This window comes from Esox lucius, chromosome 15 (assembly GCF_011004845.1).
Source record: "Esox lucius isolate fEsoLuc1 chromosome 15, fEsoLuc1.pri, whole genome shotgun sequence".
Lineage (NCBI taxonomy): Eukaryota > Metazoa > Chordata > Actinopteri > Esociformes > Esocidae > Esox > Esox lucius.
In genome coordinates this window covers 2,590,208-2,608,744 of record NC_047583.1, presented here as the reverse complement: position 1 = coordinate 2,608,744, position 18,537 = coordinate 2,590,208, and the positions used below count along the sequence as shown (strand labels likewise).

At 40.3% G+C, this 18,537-nt stretch overlaps 2 protein-coding genes and 1 long non-coding RNA gene across 8 annotated transcripts in view; all 3 read right to left on the bottom strand.

Annotated features, from left to right (window-relative positions):
- Positions 1–2,531: 2,531 nt before the first annotated feature.
- Positions 2,532–8,664, bottom strand: LOC114840965. Its single transcript, XR_003782955.2, has 3 exons — positions 8,488–8,664; positions 3,627–3,734; positions 2,532–3,064 (listed from the first exon to the last, which is right to left on the bottom strand). It is a non-coding gene; the product is annotated as an uncharacterized LOC114840965 (long non-coding RNA).
- Positions 8,665–10,953: 2,289 nt separating this feature from the next.
- The window catches only part of LOC105010010 (platelet-activating factor receptor), a 40,672-nt gene continuing 33,088 nt past the window's right edge, over positions 10,954–18,537 (bottom strand). Inside the window, exon 3 of the mRNA XM_034297368.1 lies at positions 10,954–11,271. Coding sequence (XP_034153259.1) covers positions 11,266–11,271 — 6 coding nt within the window. The 3' untranslated portion in view covers positions 10,954–11,265. The remainder of the gene's footprint in view (positions 11,272–18,537) is intronic.
- Positions 11,279–18,537, bottom strand: part of LOC114840956 (platelet-activating factor receptor-like) — a 24,037-nt gene continuing 16,778 nt past the window's right edge. Inside the window, exons 1-3 of one of the 6 annotated variants that reach the window (XM_029125587.2) lie at positions 18,375–18,401; positions 18,140–18,206; positions 11,279–12,384 (exon numbers count right to left, since the gene is read on the bottom strand). In XM_029125587.2, coding sequence (XP_028981420.2) covers positions 11,291–12,367 — 1,077 coding nt within the window. In that variant the 5' untranslated portion in view covers positions 12,368–12,384; positions 18,140–18,206; positions 18,375–18,401 and the 3' untranslated portion in view covers positions 11,279–11,290. Of the gene's footprint in view, positions 12,385–17,953; positions 18,055–18,139; positions 18,277–18,374; positions 18,402–18,537 lie in introns of those variants that run through there. The other 5 variants (XM_034297378.1, XM_034297377.1, XM_034297380.1 and 2 more) reach the window with 5 other exon arrangements.

Sequence of the window (18,537 nt, the reverse complement as noted above, 5' to 3'; positions counted from 1 at the left end):
ATTAGTGCATGAACCTGGATTTAATCCAGTTTGAAAATTAAACAATGTTGGTGCAACCCGGCCTTGGAGTTGTGGTTTTAGGTGTTCCGCTTGTTGCTGTGTATAATTTTTTATGTATTTTTTAAAATACCATTTTGTTCCATCAACTATGTGCTCCTATTAAACTTTGCTAGGAGCACAGCTGAAATATTTTGGAGGTGGGGCACCTCCCATACCACCAGTGGCACTGCCCCTAGTGCTACATCTGATGATGATACAGAAGGTGAGTTTTCAACAATCCCAGATCAATATGTTTATATGGATAAACGTGCATTTTGTGAGCTCAAACAACTTTTGTTTTGACAGACAGTTGCATTGCCTTTGACATAGTTAGGGTGGATCATGCCAGAGATGGAGTACAGGCGGGGAGCTCTTATTATAGACGGGGAGCGTCTGCATCCAGTGATCCTACTGATCCTTCTGTGTCTGTTTTAACCTCAGCTGATGTGACAGGTACTTTATTAGCACAGCAGCCTTTGTATTTGCTCAGTTCACGGTAGAATATCCTGAGATTAATATTTCTAATTCTAAACCTTATTTCCTTATTGGTCCTTCTACTTCTGTGGTCATTGGGATCAATGTCATATCTACTCCCTTAGCGACCTCCAGCCTAGACGATGGATCAGCAGCTCCTCCAGTTGACCCAGCTGAGTGGTCATCTATCTTCTCCGACTCAGACAGGACTGATCTGGTAAGCAGAGGTCCGCTGCCAATAAAGGAAAATTTCACATTTCCTAAAAAAACTGATGGTCGAAGCTTCCGCTACCACTACACCTACAGACAATTGATTAATGGGTAAAAAATCTAGTGGACCTGGCTCATTTATTCAAAAGTAAATGATGCAGTCTACTGCTTCTGCTGCAAATTATTCTCCAAGAAGTCCACAAAACTTGTCATAGTGGGACAAAGGGATTGGGTTAATATAGGTGCACTATTAAACCCGCATGAAAATAGCCTTGATCGTTGCATCAACATGGTGAAATGGAAGTATTTTGCACTTCGTCTTTCAAATGGGGAAGCAGAAATTAATCGCTGGAGATAAGTTCTCACGCGCTTGATCAGTATTATTCAGTCCTTGACAGAAAGGAATCTGGCACTCAGGGGATCTGCTGATACATTACATCAGGACAACAATGGGAACTTTCTAAAAGAAGTGGAACTAATGGCTAAATTTGATTTTGTTTTGAGAGATCACGTGAGACAAATTGACCGTGGAGCACAGCATATCACATACTTGAGGAAAACTATTCAAAATGAGCTGATAAGCTGTATCAGTGATAAAATACTGGAACAAATGGTGGCAGAAATCAAAGATTCTAAATAGTATGCCATCGTTTGGGATTGCACCCCTGATGTCCGTTATGGTGTGCCCTGTAAGTCTTAGTAAAACACCAGAGATAAAGGAACACTTCTTGGGATTTCGGTAACACTTTAGAATACTGTATCTTACTTAATGCATAGTTCATAAGGAATTATTGCAGAACTAATAAGTATTTATCTATGAACACTTCAGTAACTACTATTAACTACTAAGGAACATGTGTTAACTAATCAGTATATAATATCGAGTTTTTTATTGTGTTAAGTAACAATTAACTAATCAATAACTACTGAATGTAGTCATGCCTCCCAAATAACTACTAATAAGTATTTACTAATTAAGGTTCAAGAAAAATAACTATGAAGTAACTACTACCCAGCATGCCCCCCCACACCCCGTATGGTCCACTGCTTCATGAGTGAGGTCTTTAAGAAGAAATAAACTTCAGAATGGAACCCCAAGTGCCTTGCCATTATTAACTAACTTACCTCAGGTAGGTTTACTATACAGTAGGCCTATGTGTGTCTGTATTAGGGTAAATTATATCAAAATAGGCAATGACTGAGGGGAAGTGAAAATACAGGGTACCCATGAATATTTAACAAAGAATTACTACATAGTTATGAAAGGAACTACTAAGAAATTACTGAGGGAAAGTGAAAATATAGGGAACCTATTAGTAATTAATAAAGTGTTCCATAACTCTGAGGGAATTACCTAGAACTTAGAACAGTATTCTAAAGTGAAAATATAGGGAACCCATTAGGAATTAATAAAGAATTACTACATAACTCTGAGGGAATTACCTAGAACTTAGAACAGTATTCTAAAGTGAAAATATAGGGATCCCATTAGTAATTAATGAAGAATTACTACATAACTCTGAGGGAATTACCTAGAACTTGGAACAGTATTCTAAAGTGAAAATATAGGGAACCCATTAGTAATTAATACAGAATTACTACATAACTCTGAGGGAATTACCTAGAACTTGGAACAGTATTCTAAAGTGAAAATATAGGGAACCCATTAGTAATTAATACAGAATTACTACATAACTCTGAGGGAATTACCTAGAACGTGGAACAGTATTCTAAAGTGAAAAGGGAACGGATCCATTAATGAGTGATTGTTTTTGTGTTTCAGTAAAGTTATGACTCAAGTGGCTGTTTAAAAAAATGTATTAGCTTTATGTCCTCAAATTACTTTACTGAACAATGTTTGAATAACATTATCCAATGTAATGTCTTAAATGCAGTAATACTTTCTAATATCCTTCATCAAACGCCCCAGAGGACCATATCTGTGCTCCATCCCCATCCAATGAGTCCATTCAATACAGGCCAGGTGTTCCTTCAAGAGCTTCTCGGTCTTGTTGCCTCTCAATCTCCAGATCTGACTTTTGTATGTAGACCATGCCCTTTCAAGATGTTGTGTGTGTCCTCCATGATTTGGGTTAACAAAGAACCTGCTGTGATTCACAGAGTAGTGAGAGTAGCCCATCCCTGTCAAAGCCCTGTAGTGTCTCCACTCATCACTTAACATTGTGGATCCTGGGCGAACATGTCTTCTGATAATGAGATGATTTCTTGAACGGCGTTCTACGAGTCGCAAAATCGGTCGTCGTCTTTGAGCTTTAATGGCCAGCATGCCGAACACCCACTTTTTCCTTTTCCATCTTCCACCTACTCTCCCACGTCCATACTAGAAATACAAAAATACTGTTAATAACTGCTTTTTTTGCTGATTGGCTGCATAAGCGTTGTCCTTTAAAATAATAATAATAATAATAAAAAATTCTACACTTTCAACTTTCATCCAAACCACAGTAAAATAATAACATGTTGTTTTACAAAGAAATAAAGAAGTGTGAAGTCTGCACACTGAAAATTACTGCTCCAAAAGAATTGATTAAAAGCAACGTTTCGACCCTCAGGTCTACATCAGAGTGCTGCGACAAAAGCAAATATAACAGTGATGCTGACGCTGTCTACACTGGATGTGACAACAAATTCCCGACAATATTAACTGGTAAGACTGCAACAGCAAATTTGAGAATATGCTAAATAAATTCTATAAATGAAAAAAAATACTAAAGAGACTTTCTCTTGCTCAAATACACACTCACACACACACACACACACACACACACACACACACACACACAAAGAGAGAGAGAGAACACACACAAAGAGAGAGAGAGAGATTAACTGGTAATACTGAAACAGCAGATTTTAACTTTTTTTTACAGTCTATTATTACCTACCGGTATATGAACTTCATCCAGTTTTGTAAGGTCACCTTGCTTTTCTCAAAAACTGATCCCGCCCTGCATGTCTTTTTCACTTTACTATGTGTTCGTCTTCTACATTTCCTGAAATCACCATAAACATAATTTAGATGTAATGAAATAACGTACAATATTATAATATATTGTAGCATGTTAAATTGTAGTTGTACTTATATATATATTTTTTTTTTCTACATTTACCATTGGAATCCATCGCCTGTTTGTGTCTTCTGGAATTTCATTTTTTTTTTTACACAGTCTGCATTTCATCCTTGACTTGATGAGTCTATGTTTTTGTAGCCATTCGACTAACTGCTGGTTTGCGCACAAAGTGAAACAACTTTCGTTCCAAGTGCCATTTTTTTGTTGTTCAAAAACCTGCAACCAAGCAAATATATATATAAAAAACCTACGTCCGGTTCAGTATGCGCCTTTTTTTCCTTATTTGGAGCAGTGCCCTCATTGGACAATTGGGTTGTTTGTGATTGTATTATAATAACTTAACATTTCGAAGCTTTACTGTTCTAGGCTTTTGAAATTCAAGGGAAAGTGCATGTGGTCCCAGGACGTTTACGAAATTATCTAAATCTTAAAAAACATACCTAAAAAGGTTATAAAAATGTTGGAAGATGTTAAAATAACTGGGATAAAGCCAGCCATTAATATCATTGCACTTTGGAGTAATGAACTCGACGAAGGGGAGTCACACCAAATGATTGAATTCATTAGCCGAGATGGGAGTTACACGCAAATAGGGTTGGAGAACCGTATGACATACAGTTCCAGCTCGGAAGAAAGCATGGCGATGGAGAAGAGAATTCCGCGGAAAAGGGCACGACCTCAACGTCTGATTGACGAGAATGACGAAGAAGCCGGTAATTGTGTATTTCATCATATGTTTTCTTAAAATTGTACGGTATTGTGTTGTGCCAATGTGTGTGGCCTACCAAAGTGACCGCAGCAGGCACTTTATTGAGCTAGCTAAACCAGTAATCAACATGCGGTTTTGTTAACGTGATTTAATTGTGCCCACTTCAAAATACTGAGAATATAGTAGCTACATCAATAACAGAATTGTTTAGTGTTTTAGAACGCACTGTGTAACCTATTTTACATGTTATTTGGTGTGGCCTAAGTATGGGCTGAATCAGAGCTCTGTCTGGGCTGGATTCAATTCTAATTCACTCCCTGACCGAAGATGGAGCTATGCCACCAGCGCTGGGCAAATTTCTGGTTGATTAACGTTGAGTTTTAATGAGTACAATGAAAACTGTGGTAACTATTTTATAGTTATATTTAGATTACACACATTAGATTATCAGTTTCTACATTTTATGTTTCTACATGCACCTTTGTTCTCTCCCAGTGTTTCTACCAGAGCATGTTATCCAGAGGTATAAAAAGGTCCTGCAGTACATCGATAAGGGAGTCACCAAAACCCTGGCTTACCGCAACTGTGGGATTGACAGAAAAACCATTGTTGACACTGCAGCAATAGCGGAGCTGGAGGCGTGTGACACTGAAGCCTACAAGAACTTGCGTGAAAATGTTCATAGAGGGCAAAAACTGTCACAATTTGCAGAGAAATGCAGGGAAATTTGCAAGACAGAGCCACTTCAAACTTTGATTGAAGATAAAAAGAAAAATGGCCAGCTAATTGACCTCTGTCACAGACAAAAATTACTTTTGTGTGTGTTGGCAAGGTTGAAGTTCAGGCCTTGAGAGTTGACGTTTTATAGTTTTTATAGTCAGTTTTCTTTTTTTTTTGGTCTAACAGGTTTGGACTTAAAACAATGTTTTCTTTTTTTTTTATCTCCTGTTTTATAGTTTTTTTTTTTTTTTGAAAACATGTTTTCATGTACACTTTTTGCAATAAATTTCAATGTTCTAATAATTTGTCATCTTGGATTGTGTATTTAAAGTTGATATCAGATGATTATTATATTGTTCATTAATGGATTCCCTATATTTTCACTTTAGAATACTGTTCCAAGTATATAAACTCTTGGATTTCGTTACAAATGTCTTATATTGTTTGCTTTCCCTAGGATTAAGTTCATACCATAACTAAATGAACTGTTACTAATGTAGGCTAATTAAAAACTGACCGGAGCGAGGACCGAGACACAAAGTAAACATGCCTCTCTGACCGTTACCGGGAGGGGGGGTTAGCTTGGTTAAACTGATCGGCGGATGTGCGGAATGTGTCGGGTGTGTCGGAGCCTGGCTGGCCACTCGGCGCCTTCAGACAAAGCTCAAGGTTACAGGCAAACGGCTTATTAGCTAGCCAAACACCGAGCGGCTCCATTAATCTGCTCTTATAACAAACCGAGCATCTGTGATCCGTGCAGGACTTCACTGTGAGCGGACTGTTTAGGGACCATGTTACCGGCAGGTAACGTTAAAGGTTCGCTGCTACTGTAGCGGAGACCTGCGTGAAGTTGGCTGGTGACGTCATCGTCTATAATTCAATGTCGAATATTTTAAAACCCAAAGCAGCACAAACTAAACTTTTACCGGCACAAACCGGCACAAACCAGCACAAACGATCAAGACTATTTTGGGTGAATTTGGAGAATGTGGGAGGGCTGGTTGACCTCAGATTGACCTGAAAATATTATTGTAATATCTAAAATACCGAAGCAGCACAAACGAAACTTTTTACAGCACAAACCAGCTCAAACGTAGCACAAACAAACGAGACTATTTTGGGTGAATTTGGAGCATGTGGGGGGGCTGGTTGACCTCAGATTGACCTAAAAATATTATGTTAATATCTAAAAAACGGAAGCAGCACAAACTAAACTTTTTACAGCACAAACCAGCACAAACGGAGCACAAACGAACGAGCATAGTTTGACGATGTTTTGCGTTGGTGGGGGGGCCAACTTCACGCAGGTGTAGCGTAGCTGCAGGTAAACCACCAGGGCTCTCAAGTGTCACACATTGAGCGTGACAGTCAACGTAAAAAGCAAACGGGGCTCTGTGTCTGTCAGACGGTCTGACATTTACCCTATCAGCAGAGCAATCACGTAATGCACAGCAGACTATGTTGCAGGTAGATTATTTTTATAGTTTTTTTTAGGTACTTTATTTCTCTCAAAATATCACGACTCCTCCAAATCTCAGAGAACACGGATATATTTTGAATGTGCACAAAGTTTTGAACATGAGCAGAAATCTTGCTCAAAACACATCTGAAATATTACAGTCCAGGGGTGTATTAATTCATTAAAATGAATGAATTTATCATTGAGGTGAATAATTGTCATATGCACATTAAAGGAGGTTACTTCCTCAAAAAAGGTGTCACTCTTGTCCTTAAAACTTAAGAGCCCTGAGTAAACGCTGACCTGAGCTATATGTTTTCAGTGTTAAACACAGCTGCAGGTATTCATGCACAACTGTTGTTGGTGATTTACAGAGGTGGAAGATCGTGTATTGCAGTAAAAGTAGAAAAAACAGTGTTGTAGAGTTACAAATTACTTGTCAGTTACAAGTCCTGCATTCAACATTGTCCTTAAGTAATACAAAAGTATTATCAAAATATACTGTAGGCTACTTAAAGTACCAAAAGTAAAAGTGCTCATTATCAGTTTAATATATCTTATTTTATTGGATTATATTATAATCCAATAAATTGTATTAAATGACTGATACTTTAAATATAACTGTTATATTAACTCGCCTTAAACTTGAGACATTAGTTAATGAGTGACCTGTTGATACCTTGAACCTGTTATGGATGGATAATCTCTAAGGGAAGAGCATGGCTGGTTTTCTTAGTGTGTGATGTCCTGTGGTGTTCAGGTTCAGTTGCATTTTTCAAAAAGTTAAATATGTCTCATCTGGTATCAACTTTAAGTGTTTTTCCAGGGCTTTCAATGAACGCCATCAATACTGAAGCAGTTGTCCGTGTATACTAGTTTGTATATGGAAACGTCACAGTGCTTAGTGTATGGGGTGTTGCTCTGGGACAGGCGAGTATGAGGCTGGGAGGGGAAATCACAGTATACTCACTAAAAATATAGACTACATCACTGGGTGACACACCAAAAAACCAAAAGCCATAACAACATTTCAGGAATTCTATTACACTGTTGTAGTATATAGGCTAGTTGAAAACAATAACAGTATGAGAGTTAAGGAATTGCATACTGATATACTTTTCAAGTTATTTATTTTATAAAGTTAATTATTTTACAGTTAAAGTTACTAATTATCTGATGTGCATAGAATCATATGGGACAGTTAACATTTTGAGTTCCACAAAAATCCTGTTTCAATTTGTTATGTATCTGTATGTACATGTGTTAGGCAATTTATTATCATAATCAATAATGTATATATTTTTTTATAATTGTTCATGTGAAATGAATATATGCATAGCCAGGCTGGACAGATTGCCAGACATAAGATGAGACAAAGTAAGGCCAGCCTATGCATTTTGTTATTTTCTTTCACATGAACTATTATGAAAAATATACATTATTGATTTAAAGCTATCTAGTTGTGTGTTTCCTTAGACATATTTATCTTTCATGTAAATTGGGTAATGTTAGACAAACCAGTAACATAACTGTAGCTAAGTCAAAACTAGCTTAGTGATTCTGGATGCTGCAACTGGCTAGAGTTAACACGATATCAAGCTAAACAACCGGAATAATAATGCACAAATCTTTTTGTCTGTAGAAAGAAAGTGCTAACTCCATGTCCAACTTCTTGTTTTTCATTGGGTAACTAGCCAAGCTAGCGTTAGCTTAGCAGCACTGGGAGCTACCCAGTACAAAGCTAAACAATCTGAATATACTGTAATAATGTGAATAAATCAATTTACCTGTCCGTAAGAAAAAGTTAATAATCAGAGTCGAACTCCATCCATTTTATGTCATTAGTTCTTCCACCTTGGAAATGTTGCTTATCGCAGACATGTTCACAAACGGAGCCAAGTCCCGCCTCGCCAAATGTGATTGGCTAAAGATTGGCTGGAACAGGTTTGGGTGCGTTGTCGCTACCCACCACAAAAATCCTACATAATGCACTTTTAAATTAATAGTACCTAATGTAAAATATCAGATAAAAGTACATTATGCATACTCAGAAGCATATTATGCATATGCGACCCGAGAGGAGGGGCCAGTGGGGGGGCCAGCGATAGTATCAGGGTGGTCGTGGCCCCCCCTGGCCGCCCCTTGGCAGCGCCAGTGAATATAAGATCACAAATTTTGTGAAGCAAGTGTGGAGGTTTGACATATGAAGAGGTGTGTGTGTGTGTGTGTGTGTGTGTGTGTGTGTGTGTGTGTGTGTGTGTGAGAGATATGTCATGGAACATGAACAACCCACAGCATTTGCAAATCATCTGATAATCAGTGTGCACAGTTCTGACTAAGCCAATCACCATACAAATGTACGTTCCTCCCTGTGGACTTCACCTGATCTGTCATCTGCATGGCTGCTTGTTCTAAGGTTGTTCTCTTACTCCCCACAGTTCTCAAACAATTGGCCAAGAAAAACTGACAAGATGGACATTACTGTCCAGAATAGAAATGGGGAGAAACATTTGAGAAAATATAGAGAGAAGAGAATATTTTTTTGAGAAATTGAATGTAGTGATGGCCAAACCAGGCTTCATTAGCGGTATTATAGCAGCAGGATATTATGCTGGCAGCACTCACATTTTTTTTATCACAGTAAAAGCCTTCATTGAAATGTATAAGGTAATTTAGTTAACAATCTATTCAGTAAAAAAGAACAGACACAAACAATATTGGTAAGAACATAAAAATAAAATGTACAGACTAGATTGTTGACTATATTGCCTCATATTTCAATGATGGCTTTTATTTAGAAAACAAAAATCTGAGTTAGCGCTGCTAGGATAATATCCTGCTGCTAGAAGAACGGCAGTGAAGCCTCATATGGCCAACACTAATTGAAAGACAGAAAAATAGAGAATAGTCAGACAGAAAACGGACAAACCTGGTAGGCTTCCTGGTGAAATACTAATGAGAAGTACCTTGGCGAGGCCCAGTACAGGGCGAAATGCAGCTGGTGGCACAAAAACCGAGAAGGGCTGAGAGCCACTGTGGAAGACATGGTGTTGCTCTCGGGAAACAGCGAAGTCTCTCACTCCCGCAGGTTCACGCTTCCATGACAGCCTCACACAGTAATCAGCCTAGGTGTTTTTTCAGACACCTGCACTGTGCTGTACTGCAGAGTACTGATTAGTGTTTTATATTATTCCTCCCAGTTATTTCACCAGGTAACATGCTGTTGTTTACAGCAATGATGTGGTAGCAGTTAGGTTTGACTGCTTTGCTCGTGGACAGAATCCAGTTATTTTTCGAGATGCTTAAAAGCCTGATTTGCTCAGACGACAGCCTATTCGGTTATTTGTCAAGTCTCCGCAAATAATGAAACTATGCTATAGATTTACAGTAGGTTTCTGAAAAGGTTTTAGTGTTCATTTAGGTATTGGGTGTTTGAATGTATTTTAATTTAATGATTTTTCTATGTACTTTCAGGACTTGCTGGACCTACAAAAGCAAGATAATTGATAATAATATGTTTTTTTATGAAATCTTAATTGTTTGATTTTCTCTGAAAGTCTATATAGTTTACTATATCACCACAATTATATACATTGTTTGCTGGTCACTGAAGTCAATCAACTGTCTGCTCTCACCACTAGGGGGAGACAGTGCCAAGGTCAGACTGGAGATACAGGAGAAATCTACATGAACTGTGGCAGAATTACACAGACTTGTCACCAGCTTACATAATAGGTGAAGATAACTATGCCAGCTTGTCTTGATTGTAGATTAAGGTACTTGCACAAGAACTGAAACAGGGTATGCAAAACCTACCGCTAGGGAATACCAGACCAACTTGACAAACCACTGAAATGGAAGAAGGGATAATTATGTTGGGCACTGCCAAACCCTGTGGGGTAGTTTCTCAGACCAATATAAAACATCTAGCACTAAAAACAGTTCCAACTGAGATACTCTGTTGTCAGGCTTTCTTTTCCAGGACGATGTATCGTCTGCGTCTGGGTTGCTGTCTAGGGCCCGAAAAGTTAGTTTGTTTCATATTTGATGAAAAACCACTTGACTAGAAAGATGTGTGGCTTTAAAGATTTTCTTTTACTCACCTTTTCATTTTTGTTTGTCTGTGTTAATGATTTGCAAGAGGGGGGAGATTGGTATTTTCTGTAATATTTTAATAGTAGCTTTAAATAAAATAAAAAATGCAAGAAACAAGAAACAGCCATTAGGAATAAATTATTAATACTTTATAAAAGTGCATCTGCAATATTTTTTTTTAATTAAATCACATTACACTACATATAACGCATTATGGAATTAAGCAGAAAGTTTCACAATGTTTGGAAGGAAGCAATACGGTTTTGCCTCCGGTTTCTGGTTGTTTGCTTGTGTCCAAACAAACCCAAGTCTAACACAGAGGCAGCATATTCAGCAGGGTGTGCATTGCTAAGTGTGGTTTGTGGTCAAGCTGAATATAACATCCCTAGGATGTGGTGAATCAACAACCGTCAGCAATATCTTTTGCCCTAAACCACCTCCTCCACAATAAGACAATGTTCGCCGGAGCTTTAAGCCTTGAGCGACCGCTGCTCGTTATGAAGCCCCTGGCTCGTTATGAAGCCCCTGGCTCGTCATGGAGATGTGAGTGGCAATAGTGTCAGAGAAGTGTCTGCCCTTTCCCACCCTCTTCAGGTGGTCCTTGATGTACAGACGGAACCTCCTGGTGGCAAAGCAGTACACCACTGGATCCAGGAGGCAGTTGAGCCCCATCAGCATCAGAGTGATCTGGTGGGCGTCATTCAGCCAGTGCCGTGTCGTGTAGTTCCAGCCTGTACTGCCCCAGCCCTCCTGGATCTGAAGCACCGCCAGGGTCCAGGGATACTGAACCAGGTGATGGGGCAGGAAGCACACAATGAACACCACCACCACTACGCACAGCATCTGCAGAGCCTGGCGCTCCACCCCTCTGGGCTTGGCAGAAACGGAGCCTAACGCCTGTGAGGGCGATTGGATGAGCAGGGCCCGGGCGATGAGCAGGTTGCAAGCTACGACGATGAAAAAAACCAAGAAGAAGCAGCTGACGATAACCAGGTGTGTGATGGCCACCAGGCGCTTGCTGTCGTCACTGTCTTCGTGGTAACCTTCGAAGCAACGGTTTACGTTGGCCTGGTCCTTGTTCACGGCCGGCTTCACCAGGTACACCACGGAAAAGGACAGGGTGAGCACCCAGATCATCGTTGAGATAAGAGCCCCCCGACGCCAACAGTTGGACGAGGTGGCGTCCAGTGGGCATGTGACAGCCCAGTAGCGGTATACACTAATGGCAGTGAGGAAGAGGACGGAGCAGTAGGTGTTGATGAAGAAGAACGTGCCGCTGACACGGCACAGGATATCGCTGTACTTCCAGTTACCTCGGCGAAGGAAGTAGTCAATCCAGAAGGGGAGGGCGCAGACGAAGAGCAGGTCGGCGACGGTCAGATTGGTCATGTAGATGCGTATCTCATTCATGGTCTGCGCTTCACGCAGGCGATGCAGCACAAACAGCACATAGCTGTTGGCCGTCAGTCCAAGAATGAAGACGATACTGTAGAACACTGGGAAGAGGGTGTAGCGGAACTCAGAGTCCAGGAAGGCTGTGCTGTCATTGCTCGTGTTCCCTTTGAGGACCATTTTTACGATCGGCTCTACTGGAAAAAAGAAAAGCAGCACATTTTAATTATATTACATTATAAGACTTTGCAATGTTTACCCAAGTGTCCTCATCTTTGGATTAGTCTTGGGGCTTTTTATTTGAAATACCTAAGGCATGTCTACTTTCATGCCTACAGTCATTTCATGTTTAGTGTCACTCCAACCTTCGCGAGTTTCAGCCAAAAACACAAGTCTAAAATTTTTATTCTAAAAAACCCTGTTAACCTCAAAGCCTAACCCTAACTATAACTTAACCTTTAATTAATAATCTGAAAATATAATTGATGTTTATAGTTTAGATTTTTGTGGCTGTAGTGTCTGAACCCCCACACACCTGATGCAAACTGTTAACTGATTGAACTATTGAACTAATCATCAAGTCTTTCGGGGTTTCGGGATTAAAACATAACATCTGAAAAGTCTGGAGAGCGAAAGGAGGGCCTTTGGTAATCCCTGTTCTATAGAAACAAAATCCAGACCCACACATCACATCATATTTGACGATTTCCCAACTTCCAATTCCCCACAGACAACAGGAAACACATCTAGTATAAAATTCCACAGCAATACACAAACAGGAAGTATTTTGTAATTCTTGGGTCAGCTTCCCTCTGTTCATGACCAAAGACCATATTTCAGTAGTTGCACCAACGTGCTTCTGCTGTGTCTTCAGCATGGGACGCCATGATTATCTGTTATCTCTTCTGGCCAGGATCATACATTTTCATGAACTTATCATTCCCCTAGATAATTCAGAGGTGTTTCAGACATAATGCAAACCAGGAGCAGTATTCTTGAAGCCAATGACAGCATCTTTTGATTGAGTCTGATCTAAAAATTTTGTTTTGTAGCAATTACTGGCATAATGCCCTAATAGCAAGGAAATGATGTGCTGTGTGAGTACACATAGAATGGGGTTCAGGTGGAGGCCACCGAACATTAGATTTCCTGAAAGTTTAATACCAGTGTCAGATGTTTTTATTGCTTGCCTATATGCGTTTTTTCACTGTGTCTTTCTATGTCCATAAAGAGAATCAGAAAAAACGTTGTTGAGAAGCAACTAAAAACATTGAATGCCTTCCAGGTCAGGGGTCTGGCCAAAGCACTTAGCTCAGGTGTTGTGCTGTACAATGCAGTGAGAAAAATCTCTGCTAGGTGTGAAAATGTATTCACAAATTATGTTAATATTATTTCAATTAAATTGTTGTGACAATTCTAGTCTAAATAGTCTCTATGTAGGATATAACCATTCATATAAAACCATTTTGACTAAACAATGACATGAGAGAAAGTCATTTAATTTGACCAGTAGGGCTATGTCTGAACCAATTCTCCTTGTTTCACTCTTCTGCTACTGTGGTTAGCCTACAGTACAAGTTATTGCTATTTAGAAATATTGAGATCATTCATGATACATTTTCCAATTTAGTTTTTTTGTAATTTAGTCGTGTAGCCAAAATTATAGTACACCTAGCTAACTACTGCAGGTAGCGCAAGTTTTCTTTTAAGGTATACCTGGCTAACTAGCTACTGTAGCTAGCCAACGGTACTGTACGACTACGTTAACAAACATCAGCTTAGTTCGACAAGCCGACATCGTTTCTGGAGCACCGTCATCATTTCTGGACAAGCAATCTCAGGTATGCTTATTTAACTTATTTACAAAGCAGACAGATAACTATCTGTCATATAGCTAAAATCACTTTAGTAGTTCCAATCGAATTACATTATGTCTAGCAAGCCAACAAACGTTAGCTCAAGCTACAGTACAGTAAAGTAAGTCAACTACTAGCTAGCTTGGCTGGCAAGTTTTTCCCCCAGCCCCACCCCTACTTCCTGCTGCTATGCTAGTAAATGTTTGCTTAAGTTGTTGTTTGTTGGCCACTGGGGAATAAGAAAGATAAACACCTCAGTACATGACCTTGGAATGATGATTTCTGAGAAGGGAGTTGAGTGTTTGTCCAAAATAGATGAACATCGAGTCACCTAACAAGTACTTAATGTAAATAATTTTACTATGAGTTCCACAAGTAATGATTCAACAAGACATTTGACAAAATTGTAAAAGTGATATAAATAAATTATGAACGAATTGAATCGAATGGCTGACACTTTGTTCTATACTGGTTTTAAACTAGTTTTCATTGTCCATGTCCAGGTGCAGCAACGGGTCAAACGGCAGAGGAAGGTGCAGATAGAACTGAAGACCACTCAGACTCTTACAACAAGGAAGAGTAAAGCGCCTGTCTTTGCTTGTGTGATTGTATTTTGTCGTTGGACAATATTACATACATACATACATCTTCTTCCGCTTCATCCGGGGCAGAGATGCCCAGACTTCCCTCTCCCCAGACACTTCCTCCAGCTCTTCCGACACTGAGGCGTTCCCAGGCCAGCCGGGAGACATAGTCCCTCCAGCGTGTCCTAGGTCTTCCGGTGGGACGGGACCAGAACACCTTCCCAGGAAGGCTCCGGAGGCATCCGAAACAGATGCCCAAGCCACCTCAGCTGACCCCTCTCGATGTGGAGGAGCAGCGGCTCTACTCTGAGCTCCTCCCGGGTGACCGAGCTTCTCACCCTATCTCTAAGGGATCGCCCAGCCACCCTGCGGAGAAAGCTCATTTCGGCCGCCTGTATCCGGGATCTTGTCCTTTCGGTCATGACCCAAAGCTCATGACCATAGGTGAGAGTAGGAACGTAGATTGACCGGTAAATCGAGAGCTTCGCCTTGCGGCTCAGCTCTTTCTTCACCACGACAGACCAATACATCGACTGCATTACTGCAGAAGCTGCACCAATCCGTCTGTCAATCTCCCGTTCCATCCTTCCCTCACTCGTGAACAAGACCCCTAGATACTTAAACTCCTCCACTTGAGGCAGGCACTCTCCACCAACCTGAAGTGGGCAAGCCACCCTTTTCCGACTGAGGACCATGGCCTCGGATTTGGAGGTACTGATTCTCATCCCCACCGCTTCACACTCGGCTGCAAACTGTCCCAGTGCATGCTGAAGGTCCTGGTTTGAAGGGGCCAACACGACAACATCATCCGCAAAGAGCAGAGACGAAACCCTGGCATAGACTTTCGTGTGGTCCCCAAACTCTCCAGAACCCTGGCACAGACTTTCCCGGGGAGGCTGAGAAGTGTGATCCCCCTATAGTTGGAACACACCCTCCGGTCCCCCTTCTTAAATAGAGGGACCACCACCCAGGTCTGCCATCCCAGAGGCACTGTCCCCGACCGCCACGCGATGTTGCACAGGCGTGTCAACCAAGACAGCCCCACAACATCCAGAGACTTGAGGTACTCAGGGCGGATCTCATCCACCCCCGGTGCCTTGCCACCGAGGAGTTTCTTGACCACCTCAGTGACTTCAGTCCGGGTGATGGACAAGTCCACCTCTGAGCCCTCATCCTCTGAGTCCTATCAAGCCAACCAGGCCTGATAGGACTCCTTCTTCAGCTTGACGGCATCCCATACTTCCGGTGTCCACCACCGGGTTCGGGGATTGCCGCCTCGACAGGCCCCGGAGACCTTACGGCCACAACTCCGAGCGGCCGGTTCAAATTAATTGGAGTTAAAGATGAGATTTGCTACTTTATCCTTCCTGATGGTTATGAAGTCCCACACAGTTCTGATTTCTGTGCTGTTCTTTTTTGAATTATATAAATGTTCTTGTTTGTAAATGTATATAATTTTTTGCTACATACACCTTTTTTGCTACATATGGGGCTCTTGTATATTACAGGATATGTCATGTACTTTGCTAGGAGAATATGTCTGGACTGATGGTCTAACTGTTAGACTCTAACAGCAGTGCCATTATTATATGTGGGAAGGGGTGGATTAATAAATGCATAATTATACTTCATACCTCACTGTAAAACTAAACATCAGTGTAGATCCCTGTTTAAATGTGTTGTGCACATTTAAGAGTTCATGGAACAGTTGGAGCAGGTAAACACAAGGTTGGAGAAAACTGTCAAGGTGTTGACTGGACAGAAATGAACTTAGCTGTAGACAGTAGACATAATGGAGTTCAAAAAGTACTTTAAAAAAGAAAAGTCATAAAGGTGTAGTATTAAAATAAAACGAACTAACAATGATAATGTGGTACAAGAAAACGAATGTGGAGACATCATTTTTGTAAGTGAAGATTCATTTTGGAATCTGAAAAGACATCTCTCGAAAACACGAAAGTGTGCTTCGTGAACACGCTGGGAAGACAGCATAAGGTTAGCAAATGTAATACTTAACTTGTAACAAAGTTTAAATTAAATATAGTGTAATATTCAAACAAATTCGTTTAGTCATTCAAGTAGGCCTAACGGTTCGTTTTATTTAATTTGTGTCGTCCGTTAATTTTTTATTTAATAGAGCGAGAGGAGGAGCAGCAGAAACAAAAAAAAACGGTTGAGGAATTCAAAAGTTTCTTCACTGTGCGCAAAGGCCCAACAATAACAAAGGAGAGAAAAGGAGAGCTGGAAGTAGCATTTTTTTAAAGGTTGTGGTCTGAGCTAAAAGTGAAATCTACATGTACATTTTTTTCCTTTTTTGGTGCGAGCGGGGGGCGATTTGAGTGGAGCGCGGAGGAAATGCGTTGAGCGCTGAGCGATAATGAGCGGAGTGGCCTGATGTGGCTTTGAGCGGGGGAGCGGAGGGGTGAACAGTTCCGTGAGCGATGAGCTGAGATTCTCACCGCTCCACTCCGCTCATGTGCTCTGGATGGGACCCATCTTTATTACATCGGACTGATACAGATCTAATTGCGTGGTTGCTGAATGTTCTGTGCGAAAAACATGATTTTGGTTAGTGCAACACCATTATAGGCTACGTGGAATAGGCTGCTTAATAGGCATTAAAGAAAACATCTTTCTAACACGTCGTCAAGCGGTGGTCAAGCGTTCTTTTCTGCCTCCAGTTCAAATGTGTCCTTACACACTTGCCAGTCAGATGCGAATATTTGAATTCGAAAACATTGGAGAAGTAGTTTTGAAATGGAAATCTGTAATTGATCATGTTTTTTTGTTTTTTTTTTACTTTTAAATTATCACAGCCATGAATCAGACTACAGAACGACTGAAAATATAATTTAAACTGATCAGAACTGAGGATAAACAGGCTATATTTAATCTCACTGTTTACAGTTTAATTTGAAACATACCCTACTGTATAACTAACATTGTTGAAATATATGTTCGACCTCAATGGTGGTTAAACCTGGCATTGTTCCATCTATATCTATTTTTGGCCAAGAAACACGATGACTGTGTCCGCATTTGTTGATGTTAATATCCCCGATTGTCCATATTTGGCCTTTTACTTCGCTTGTTGCTGACATTTTCTGACTGAATGTAAGATATTGCACGAACAAAATCTTACATTGAAGTTGCTAGATACAAAAAGCAAACATGGGAAAATAAGGCATTCTGATAAGAGCGAATAAATACATCTGAATGCATGCTCTTCAATCGGAGCCAAACTCAATGTGTCAGAATTAAGAGTATCTCGAAATCAACGAATAACTACACCCCCAAAGTCATTCAATAGCTATCATATCACTCACCTTCAGTCAAAAATGACAACCAGAATTGGTTTCGTGTTCCTTCACACTACCAAGTGTAGGCCTACCCTTGAAAAATTATAATCTGCCAATCCTGGACTATGGGACATCTTAAATTTTCCTGTTCCTCAGTGCTGTCCGCTTTTGCTACCAACGTGTGTAGTTAGCTGAGGTGGAATACATCTTTACCTGAAAGGGACGTGTAAATATGTTGGTACCTGAGAATCTGGCGTCGTGTGGAAGGATCCAGTTATGACTAGTAAAGAAATGCAAAAATATAATACTATTTTAAATATCAAGTAGAACAGTGCCAAAGCAACAATAGCCTGTGTAGCCTATATATATTTTTATTTTTCTATTGAAAAAGACAAAAAAGCACAATATATTGTATATTTCCTATAGATACTATACAAAATGGGCTTACTTGCAAACGCGTCTCCTCCCTCGCAAAATCCCTGTCACACAGTAAGATAACCTAAAATACCCCACACGCCACGCCCCATTACGTCCCAAGTTTGAAGTGTTTACGACCACTACATACTTACGGTTTCTTTTTGACACGGCTAGACAATTGGTATTACAATTAG